Source organism: Brienomyrus brachyistius, chromosome 19 (assembly GCF_023856365.1).
Source record: "Brienomyrus brachyistius isolate T26 chromosome 19, BBRACH_0.4, whole genome shotgun sequence".
Classification (NCBI taxonomy): Eukaryota; Metazoa; Chordata; class Actinopteri; order Osteoglossiformes; family Mormyridae; genus Brienomyrus; species Brienomyrus brachyistius.
Window position 1 is genome coordinate 19,192,156 of NC_064551.1, and position 12,064 is coordinate 19,204,219.

General features: G+C 42.2%; 1 protein-coding gene across 2 annotated transcripts; it reads right to left on the reverse strand.

Annotated features, from left to right (window-relative positions):
• Positions 1-984: 984 nt before the first annotated feature.
• On the reverse strand, positions 985-11,872 carry LOC125714982 (flap endonuclease GEN homolog 1). Of its 2 annotated transcripts, XM_048986162.1 has the most exons (14): positions 11,672-11,872; positions 10,445-10,632; positions 9,889-10,081; positions 9,627-9,803; positions 8,418-8,528; positions 8,060-8,133; positions 7,828-7,913; positions 7,093-7,243; positions 6,870-6,906; positions 6,716-6,796; positions 5,705-5,835; positions 5,512-5,573; positions 2,659-2,808; positions 985-2,262 (listed from the first exon to the last, which is right to left on the reverse strand). In XM_048986162.1, the coding sequence occupies exons 2-14, from the start codon at positions 10,603-10,605 to the stop codon at positions 995-997; spliced, it is 2,682 nt and encodes an 893-aa protein (XP_048842119.1). In that variant the 5' UTR covers positions 10,606-10,632; positions 11,672-11,872; the 3' UTR covers positions 985-994. The 2 variants fall into 2 exon arrangements, with proteins under 2 accessions (XP_048842119.1, XP_048842120.1); XM_048986163.1 differs by lacking the exon at positions 11,672-11,872 and having other exon boundaries at positions 10,445-10,741.
• Between the last annotated feature and the right edge of the window lie 192 nt (positions 11,873-12,064).

A 12,064-nucleotide genomic window follows, 5' to 3' on the forward strand; every position in this document is an offset into this window, starting at 1 on the left:
TTATCGGTTTGATGCGATCAGACTAATGAAGAAATGAAAGGAGTCTGTTACACCTATTTTTTCACGGCGAGTCGAGACAGCGTCTTGGGGACTTAATCGTTGTGTTTGTTTATTAAAACTAAAGTAAACCTAGATAAAATAATTTTTTACAAAGAAATTAAGACCAAATAAGATACATCATGACAAACATGATAAACTCAAAACTTAACAGCACAGATCACAGAATGGACGGTAATAAAGGGTTACGTTTGTTATTAGTGAGCTTAGGGAGACAAATAGCAATCCTAACTACTTAAGACCCATCTTTATCCATTATTTTTTTTCTCTCCTTGTTACCATTTCATAATTAATTGTTTAAAACGCAATAGTGTATCATTCGGTCAGACCACGATTGTTTGATTTTGTGTAGATCAATTCAAACCTTTTACAAGCGCCCCGCGTTCATTACACACCTTATTTACAGGGTTAATTGGAAGTGAAACAGTGGAATCTTTCATGTCTGACAAAGGTGTTCGTTACAGCTCCCATGATCAATAGATTCGGACCTGAGCGTCTTCCAAGCTGGCGAAAGTGACGGCGAAATACATTCACACCTTCCCACGACATGGGAAGCAGCGCGTTTCATAGCGATCAGGGCCTTCTGTGACTCGTCTTCAGTCCCGTCACATTATAGTCAAAACGAAAATACACCTCCGATGCCTCTTGTACACTTAAGTTTTATATAAAAGCGTTATAACTATTTATTAACAATTAATTATTATTATTATTATTATTTTCTTCGCAAAATTCATCTTTGACAGAAATGTTATACTTTTAAAAGTGAGACGAACCTAATTAATTTCTCTAATCCAATTTGGAAAATGCATACGTAATTTTAATGAGGACATTTCTAAATGCAATGTAAAAGGTATCACTTATTAAATGGGTCATAGGAAAAGAACGCGATTAAAGACAGGCTATAAAAATAGGCTAACATTCTTTCAGACTGGATGTCCTAAATGAACCTGAGTTTTAGCCTCTCTGCTAAAGGCAGTGGGCTGTCCAAAGAAATGACTGAGTCATCTCCCTCACCGGGACCTGCTGGACAGGATGGGCTCTGAGTAACATCTCTGAGATCAGAAGGTACCATTCTGTTCCCATCCTCGGTAAGCCCACAGCCCCCCCTATCCCAGTCAGAGGTTCCCTTCACGGTGACATGAGGTGTGACACAGTCCCCTGTCCTCTGTCGGTGATGTGCACCATGTGGGGATCCGTGCCCAGGCTTCCCCTTCACGGTCGTCTTCTTTCTGACCACCGGAACATTCTCCGCATTGCTGTCGTCGCTTGACGAACACAAGCTGTCGCACACACTTTTTTTCACGGCCCGAGTCTTCTTTCCTCTATTATTCCCACAATGCCCTGCTCCAGCATTATCTTTCGTTCTTACGAATCTGTATTTCTGAGTCGTTATGCGAGTGCCTTCTGGGCCACTAAGGGAACTCTTTGTGCCCTTCCTCGCATCGTCATTGCCGCCAGGAGGCGTGGGAAGTGTCTGGGCTCTCTGCAGAACCTTGGCAGTATGCTTTACTTTAAGGAGCGGCTCTGATGGAGCGGAATTGCCACCGCTGCTCGGAATGGACCGTAAGCCTTGGGTCTGCTGTGTTCGTGTTACCACGTCAGCAGTCACTTTTTGGTGCCCTGTGGCATTTTTCATTAAAACTCGGTTTCTCAGAGAATCCTCAGAACAACTGACTGCAGAGGGTCGATTTGGGTTTCTTACACCAGATGGATTTACAGGCTCCCCTCCAGGCGACCCGCAGTGCCCCAAGACTCCAGTGGAGTGTTCCTCCAGGCTGAGGCTTGCAGGGAGCGTCGCCCCACGCTGACCGCTCGGAGTCTGCGGAGAGGAGCTGAAAGAACAGGCATCCCAGTCAATCTCGCTCAAGTGCAGCTCGCTGATGATCGTCGCCTCAGATGGAGATGACGACACTGTAGGGGGCACAGTCCCGGGGAACGAGGGAGGCCTGGACGCTGAATCCTCTGTGGCCAGAGTTCCCCGTGCAGTACCTAGGCCAGAGCAGCCTGCAGGGGGCGCCTCTCCTTGTTTGGTGGACCGCGAATTGTCAGAGGATTCGCTACTAGATGGGGATGCACTCTGCTTGCTGGTGGCAGACTCGATCTTCCCTTCTGAACAGCCATGCAGATTCATCAGTGCGAACATCTCCGAGACGTCATCCGACCCATCATGTGTGCCATCTCTCTTTCCATTTTGACGTTTCCTTTCTGGAAGAAGCAGAAGCATAGAATCCAGGTGACTGCTGAGAATAGCCACTGGTGGAACCCCCACCCCTCCCACACACACACACACACACACGGTACATCTGGCATTTAATAATTTAACATGCCATCCCAGCAGAGGAACTGAAAGTCAGGGGGATAATCAGATGTGCCGGAAGCGACAGGTGTGCCCAGCGTGTTAACTCTTGTTAATCAAAGTCTTTCAAGTCAGCATTTTCAGGTGTCAGGGTACTAAATCCAACAGATTGTCGCAAACTTTGGAGCCTTTGATCAGTATCGCCTTTCAAGCTTTAACGGGGCCTGCAAAAAATGTGTCGCCCCCACGCATCTTCTTTCCCCTTCCCTCATTCCCTGAAGGGGCAGCTTCTGTCCAAAACTCACGTTTTTGCTTGTTCTGCTCCGCTGCCTCTTTCTCGTTCAGGAATCGCTCCACGATGCCCGGATATGCAGACCGGAAAAGGGACTCCTCCTCGATTGTCGTCACCACATCCCCGAGTTCGCCTGGGCAGTCTCCGGGGTGGAGGAAGTGCTCTGTGAGGACAGATTTCATTAAGCAAACTTGCTTATTCCTGAGGAAAATCCCATGTGTACAGCAGCAGGATATGCAAAGCACAGATGAAAGTACATATAGTACAAGACAAACAAAGTGCAAAGACAATACACAAAGTGCAAAAAGTAGAAGTGCTACTCTTTCATATTTTTAACTTGCCATCTGCAGGCCTGCTCTAAAGCAGGGGTCTCAAACTACCGGCCCACAGTCCACAAGTCCAGTTCTCCAGCATCCTCTGAGCCAACAGAATATCCATTTGCTAAGAATGAATTCCATGTGCGTTTGTATTTATATAGTCTTGTAACAGAACAGTTTAGATCAGTGTCCTTCTTTATGAATTTTCCAGCATAACTACAATGTGATGGCATTATTTATATTAGTCTGAAGTTCAGTAAATAGTCAAACACTTACGATATGGTTATCATATGTTTACATAGGTATTGCTGATGTTGTTATTTTAATGTTTATGCCATGAAAAAGTGCTGCTAATTATATTCGTGGTTTTCAATACAGAACTTGTTGAAATGATGGCAGTTTGTTGATCAGTGTGACATTTTCAGAACATTTGAGCCGTACCACAATAATACCGACAAGCACCCTTCAGATGGAACATACAGGCGTACAAGGCAGCATTGACCGCAAAGCAAAACTTGGACACAGGAAATAGGAACGCAGACATGATTACGCAATTTCTGAAATAGTTACCATATTCCTTGCTAACATTGTCCAAAGAATTCAAGTGGGTAACGTGTCTGTCTGTAAGCACAGCTCTTTGTGAGAAACCCAAATAAATGAGAAAACAGAACCAGGCTGTCTGATGGTCGTGTCCAGACCAGTGTCAGAGCATCAACTGCCAGCTCCCTTAATGTAAATGTTACTCATCTTACTCAGCAAGATGAGCTTCTGGTAGCAAGCAATAAACTAAGGATGGGCTGATCCATGTATCCATGTTCAATACACACCTTCCACTAACGATACAGATTCTGATACAAGCACTTCACATTATTAATATTATTTAAACTAGGAAATACAAATGAGAAAATGTTTGCCAACAAATCTTTAATTAGCCAACTAGAAACATACATAACTCACTGTTCCCCCTCGCATGTATCTTGTTTTAAGTGTTTTTGAGGCATTTTCAGTACGAATGTCTTCCAGGTGATGATACACACGTGGCGAATACGCAAAATGCCCCAGAGTTTTTCTCCCACTGGCAGCAGCGTCACTTACATTCCGCTGCGATCACAGCCGCTCCTGTATCACAAGCTGCAGCCAGTGCAGCCCAAGCCAGCGACTCCCAATCATTCATTGCTTCTTTTCATGTTACTCCTGTTGTCTTGCACAATTGCATGCACTTTTAGTGCAATTTTTCACCAAACACTACTTCCACCTCTCAGATCCTTGTTTTTAAAGACTGTGCAAACTGCTGTGCTACTGGTTGTTGTTAAACGCATAAAATACTTCGAGACTGTCACCCTCTTATCTGCTGTTCTTCGGCTCCTCGTACTGCGAATGGTATGCGCATGATGTCACAGCAGGCAGAAATCACTGCGCTCAGACCCACTAAGTAGCAAAAAACTGAGTGGCAGCGTTAGTGTTCGGCTTGAATGCCACAAAAAAAATACATCTAAAATGGGAAAATATTGTGCGACTGATTGTACAAATCAATTTAACAAGAAATAGGAGCTATCTTTTTACATACAGCCGAAAACTAAATAAGTATCGGACATAGATTGGTCACATTCCACGGACTCATACCCGTCACATTTTTTGGGTGTGATTTCTCACGTGGCCCCCTTGAGGGACACCACATAGCCAGTGGCCCCAAGGTAATTTGAGTTTGAGACCCCTTCTTTAAACGACATTTCATTGTATTTATATAGTAACAATAAAGGTATCGTGCATATATTTAACATTTAGAAAATGTTTAGAAAAACTGGCCAGTCTGAGCGAGCTGGCGTGGAGGACTAGGCCGGAGGACTGCCATGGGTGCTGGGGAACTTAGACAGCTATTTTCCCGGCCAAGAGAGGAAGCAGACTTGGCACCTTTACAGCCCTGTGTGTGATCTGTCACCTCTGGGCCTCATTCACCTGACCTCACAGGGAGACAACAGGAGACCACACGGTGTCAACCAGCAGCCCCGGTGGGCAGCACCCGTCAGAGGCCCATGCCGAGAGCCATCGGCCCCGGGGGGCAGCACCCGTCAGAGGCCAGCGCTGAGAGCCATCAGCCCCGGGGGGCAGCACCCGTCAGAGGCCCATGCCGAGAGCCATCGGCCCCGGGGGGCAGCACCCGTCAGAGGGCAGCGTTGACAACGCCACGAATACAACACGCCCACTTATTATGGTTCTACAAACGACCGCTGCTCTTTTTCACACGTGGCTCAAGGTGAACATCATATTCCTCAGGAAAACATGACTAACTTAATATGTATTTAGGTTAAGATGACAACAGCTCAGCTAAGCAAACACTTACTGTTGTCATGAAATGGTTTATTAGCAACTGTTACCAAATAAATATAATTTTATTTTATTGCACTGTTATTACAAATGCTCCCTACAGCAATTTTCAATAATGATGACATGGACAAACATGTGGGATGAAATCCTTCCACCAGAAATTTTCAACTAAAAATGTGTGTAAATGTCAACAACACAAAACAAAAGGATGACTGGATTCCTACCTGGTTTCTTCCATATTATTTCAAAGCTGGCGATCCCATTCCTCACCCGCGTCTTGCATATCCTGTTTCATTAAATAAACAAACAAAAAACAAATAAATGACAAAGAGGCACCGCCGTAAACATGCAGCCTGTAAAGCTGACTTTGGTGACCCCACCCCTCATACGGCAGGGGCGTGACCCCGCCCCCCGTACCGCAGGGGTTCTATCAGGGAGGAAGTCTTCCTGCCACACTTGATGTTCATCATTTCCGTGTAGGTCATCAACACCAGCACCTTCTCACTGGTGTAGTGCTTTGGCCACTCCATTTTTTTCAGGGCAAAGTTCTAAGACAAAAAAAATCATTACATGACAGATGTAATGTAATATCCTAAGGGAGCATACAGTGAAAACTCCATACAGTGACCATGTCTGTCTGGATGAAATTGATCACTATAAGCAGATGTTCATAACAGTTTTGCTTTTCTTTATGTCTCAGGCAGGTAACCATCTAACTGACATTTGTATATGTATTAAATGAATATAAAACTGTAGGTAATAAAACAGTCAGCGTTGCTATTTACCGAATTTCGACTCTCTCAAAATACAGTACAGCTGTTTCAAAACGCTTTTCAAATTACAGTACTGTACAAATTAAACTACTTAACTGTATAACTCAAATATGCTATAATACAGAACAGTACTGTGTATAAAATATAGCTTATTGTGGTTTCGCTGCGGCATCTCCTTGGCTCATTGTTCACAGTGTATCATAAGCTTTGATGAGTCTTTATTTTTCACTGAGAAAAAATTACTTTCTTTTTCCTGTCATGTTTTCTGTGCAGGCAGCAGATAGCCGTACTTTTCGGTAACCTGTGTGCTATCAAAGTACAGTTAAAAAAGAATTAAAGTTTAATTTTTTTATAAGCTGTCGTATAAATCCCCAAAACGAACACTGTAAGTGGACTACTTCATTACTATGAGCGAATTATTTAAACAGTATTTGTACAGGAACGATTCTGTCCTAGGCTTTTGATCCATATAAGCAGATGAACACTATGACCGTAATCACTATAAGCGGTTTTCACTGTATTCAAATAGTCATTTTATTATAAATCAACATTAATCAAAAGGCTCAAATACAGCATCATATAAATGTTCTTTATATTAACCAAAAATAATTAACTCAGGAACTCCAAGAACGGAATGAACACAGTCTTACAATACCTGCATCAGCACCAGGTTAGGTTTCCTTCTTGTAATATTCTCAGTGTGTCTGTCCTTAGGCACTAGAAACTCATCTATCACCTGGGGAAAGAAGAAATACTGTTATCTTAAGAAAATCACTTTGCATTTTAGTTTACTGAATGTTCATTATTACCTCTGTAAAAGGGAATCCCTTGCATGCTAAAGCCTTCCTGTGAAAAGAAAACGTTCAAATATATTTGAATATAAAAATAAATAGGTAAATCTGTTTTTATAGGTGATTTAATTTGGTCAGCTAAAGTTAAATATAAATAAAATAATGATAAAAGTTCTGAATCTCTCCTTTGTCCATATATTTGAGGCTGAGTAGTTAAGAACCCGACCAGCAGGAGGCGCACCGTTTAACGATGGACTCGACGGTACCACTCTGGCGTGTCAGCTCGGCACGATGCCAGTCACATGGACACAAGTAGTCGTAGTCCTTGGGCTCGCAGAATCGTGTGCTTCCACAGAGCCCACAGCCGTGCTGCTCGTGAGCCTTCGCTGTCCCTAATGGAAGGGGAGTGGACACCGAGACGTAAACAAGACATCACTTCGCTGGTTAATGCCAATGTATGTACACTCCTCCGCATATAAGAGATTATCATCATTCAGAACTGCGGTGAATAAAAACTAGTCATGTTTTATAAAGTCTATATTCAAGTTTATCCAGGACAGCACTACCTTCAATAGGACGTCAGAGTCCTTCTCATTCAGATTCTTATTTTGATCTAAATCGACATGCCGTGCTTTGTAATAATATCCCCCTGACAAGCTGGGCGTTTGGGATCAGGCACAAATACTGTCTGCCTTCAAATTAAGAACAATCACTTCTATGGTTTGTTTATTTAATTTGGCAACGAGTAGGGAGGTATTCTAACAGGTCCAGAGACCTTTGGTACGTATTACTGCTAGTGTGTGTTTTAATAAAAGCAGTACAAGGGAACACTGGTTGTATAATAAGATGCATTTTATGATGCAGTGTGTGTATATGTACATATTATACACTGTATAACAAAATGAGTATCTGCTGAAGTATAACAGAGTTATGTGAAGTGGTGCTGGGGACAGGTGTGAGATGGGGGTGATGTCACCTGGATGATGGCACATGGGGCAGTGGGTGACCTTTTTCACACGTCTCTCTGGCATTTCCTGCTCGTCATCACTCCACTGGCGGAATCTGTAGCAGCAAAGCAAACACCTATTACTGCACAGGAAACACTTGGTGGGAACCTTCATTTAAACGTTTATATTTACGACACGGCAACACACAAGCAAGGAATGGTTCATTGGTCAAGTTTACCAACACAAGCAAGACGTCCTTACTTCTGTAGGAGTGTCTGTCCGCTCAAAGTCTGTACGAGCTTCAAAGTCAGTTCTTTTCCAACCCCTGCTATTCCCTGGTGAAAAATGATGACTTTTAGACTTTCCAGAATCATATGTAATACATGTAATAGGCATATCATGTTTTGCTGTACAGCATTTTAGCTAATTTATCTTTCACGATGAACTGGTCACATTGCAAACTAGTTATATAGTTATATATAGTAATTTATAGAAAACAGATTATGTATTTTTTCTCCTAAAGAGCTTATATTGTAGTTTATAGTCAACAAAGCTATTTTTCTGATTCTTATGTAGCAATTAACTGCAATCATATTCTTCCTCTTAGAGGAAACGTTACCTTAGGAACGTAGTCACAGCCCAGTAGTATAGCTAAACCCACAAGAGTCTCTCGCTCCAGGTGGAGCTCAGTCCTTACTCTCTCCATCTTATAACAGTCAACTTGGGGGTCCTGAAAGCAGTGAGAACAGTGAAAGGTTTCTAGTAGAATTAGGCAACATAACCAATATGATGCTGTAAAGTACAACATTTTTTTGTCATCTGGGATGGCAGTGGGGACAAGGATAGAGTTTTATTAATTAGAATCAAATGCATTAAATAGGTTACTTCAGCATATCACCCATCCATCCATTTCGTGTAACAGATTGTCCGATTCAGGGTGGCGAAGGTCCTATCCCAGCAACCACAGATGCAAGGCAGAGAACAACCCAGTATGGGGCATGAACCCATCGCAGGGCACACTCACACACCATTCATACCTATGGATAGTTTGGTAACTCCAATTCACCTCAGCATGTTTTTGGATGGTGGGGGGAAACTGGAGAACCAGGAGGAAATCTCTCAGTTAATTATGTCGTGAAGATTTCAATATACCTTGGAAAGCCATATTACTGTAGTACTACCCAAGTCTAGAGTAATAACCGTTGATAAAAGTTTCACTACACTGCTGGTATTCTTGTTTGTTGCAATACAGCTTTCTTCTCTTAGTCTAGTGGATCATCACTACGGTATGCATGCATGCGCTGACCGCAACCATCCACATCCGCAGCCAAATGCAGTATGAACACGAGCTCCAGTGCACACGATCATCCGCAGCCCGAAAGTGAAGGTGGTAAAGTGAAGTACTGATTTGCCTTTACTCAACGGCCCACAGTCATGTAACTATTCTGCCAAGAGCAGGCAAATTTTAGTTTGTCAAAATGGATTTCTGGTTTTTAACAGCATAATTGATGTAGCTACAAATATGTAAATAGAAATAAATATACAGGCCTTGCTCCCAAAGTTCGGGAAGCAAAAAACAAAACTAAAAGGATTTGCCTATGAATGGAGCTTAAAAGAACCAAGTGATGATAACAGAAAAAAGGCTTATAAACTCATAGTGGTTGGGATTATCATGTGCCTGATTCAAACTTTAAATCTGGTTATTTTATGGGTGCAATTTTGTTCCAATTCTGTTTAAATTATGCAGCGATCATCAGAGTAGAGAAAGTCCCCTCGCGATCCCATCGCTAATGTTAAACAGCAAGCAAAAAGCAAACAAGGAAGGAACCTTGGTGTTTATGTTGAAGTTCCTGTACACTGTCTGTCCTCCATATAAGAAAACGTCACCATCGTTGGTGATGCAGCCGTCGACAGAGCCGGACGAATCCAGGAAAGCACACATGGCCTCTGCTTCGCCTTTAGCTGTGACCCAGGGGACGCCCAAGCAGTCCAGCATTTCAGCACACTGGGAGGACAAAGCTGTGTTTAGCCTTTCAGCAAGGGAGCTCATTTGTACAACACAAACCTGACAACGTACATAAAAGACTGACCTCTCTGAGGACAAACTTAAAGCGGGATCTGCTGGTCTGCGCCGCTTTGGGAGCTGACTTCCGGGAAGTGCCAAACCTCAGGGCGGTTCTCTTGTGCATGGTCTCTGCCTTCATTTTCGGGGCCTCTCCTTCCATGACAAAAATGAGCTTAATGCCCATTAGTGTGACAGCTGAAACTCTGAAGAATAAATTTCTACAGGGAAGAGAAAACAAATTCAAGGACAGCTTCAACCATTTATATGGATAAATAAGTTAATCTTAAAAAATTATTTCCTCCTCAAAATAAGTGACACTTAAAATACTTCATTGGAAATATCTTAATTTACAAATGATTGTGAATTTCACAAGAATAGCTTCACAACACAGGATGATTCTGACTGTTCAGAGTTAAGAATCGGCTGATGGCCGACTGTTAACCAATAAGAATAGAAACAGCATCGTCATCAGATTCCAGACAGTCTCACTGACTGATATATGCTCAGTTGATTCAGTCAAATACAAATTTATAAGCTTAGAGTAGGTCATAAAAGAAGGTCACTTGAGCCTCATGACTCACCGGAGATGGGGTTTAGCTACCCGCCCTGCCATCTCTTTTACAGACTGGGCTTCGCAGACCCATAGACTCAGATCCACTGCCAGGGTCTTCCCAGCTAGGCTATACAGGGGCACAGACTCCCGCACTGGCTCCAGGATAGACCACAATTCGCTCACTCCCATCGCTCAAGTGGCTGTGGCACAGTCAACCTTAAGAGCAGTCGAAAGTAACAAGAGCTCTATGATCATGTGTGAAGGCAGAAAACAGGGCTAGCTAATTAACAAAGGATCAACACAGAGCAAAGAAAAAATTCATTTGCAAACATCATTTATAAGCTGCTCGCTATCACACAGGTATTAGCTTATTACTAATACTTATAATTGATATTACTAAACACAATCGTTCCAACTCATCTGGATGACCATTTTCCAGTAAATTACGACAAAGTAAACATTAGAAAATTACTAGTTATTTTATCTATTCATCTTCCAACCATTTTCCCCAAAAAGGATCAGAGGGGGTCTGGAGCATATGCCCAACAACATAAGGCACTAGACAGGGCACACCCTGGACAAGAAGCCAATCCATCGCGGAACACACACTCCCACACCGTTCATATTATCAATGTCAAGGACCCGGAGTACATGCAAACTCCACACACACAGCTTGGGCAGGGGAATAACACCCATTTTCAGTTTATATATCGGGATTTTCGCCACATTTTTTAGTTTCTCATAGACTATCAGTGGGTTAGTTTCTGCCAACTGATAGCGTAACTAAAACATCGCACAGAACTTGGCGTAATTTCTGACAGCGCTAGGGAACACAAAAACAAAGTCATTTGATGTTCATTTATTCCTTCTCCTTAATAATCTATTTCCCAAATCAATTCAACATTTGTGTAATTACATTATGATTTATTCGAGAAATTACTATTTAAGCCTGAACAACTGCAGAGCTTTGTCATATAAAAGATAACTCATGACCAGGGAACTATGAACCACTGGCACGACTGTTTAAATATTAATATGCACTTTCACGGACTAAACGAGACCCTCTTTGTTACTAATATGAAAAGTCGCATTGAATTAGAATAAGGATTTTCATTTTTAATAATCATTAATTTTACAAAACTACTAAACATTTTGGATTTAACTAAGAAAACATGTCCTAAACTATTTAATCACATTATAACTGTTAAACGCCTTTCAATGTATCATAAAGGTTGACGAAATTACACACGTTTACCTCGAAAACTCCGGTTTTACTTGTATTTTGTAAACAATTTTCAAACTCGCGCCACGGGTATTTCCGTTTCCGGTTCAGGAGGTGGTTCTCCTTTGGAATAAACTTCCGGTACTCTACAGGGAACGCTGTAATATATTGAGAATTTTTAATCAGTGTTACTTGAAAGTAAACATTATTGGATTTTATTATTGTTGTATAGCTTTATGCTAATAAAATCAACTGTCATCGTTTGGGCTAATTGAACTACTGAGATATTCTGAGGGTTGCAATGAACTCAGGAATTGGTTGATTTTGTGGACAGTTGTGAGGTCGCCTGGACTGGGGCAAAGCATTTAGTTCCTCTTTAACTATGTGGGTTTACCACGGGAGACAGGAGGTTTCACCTTACAGGCA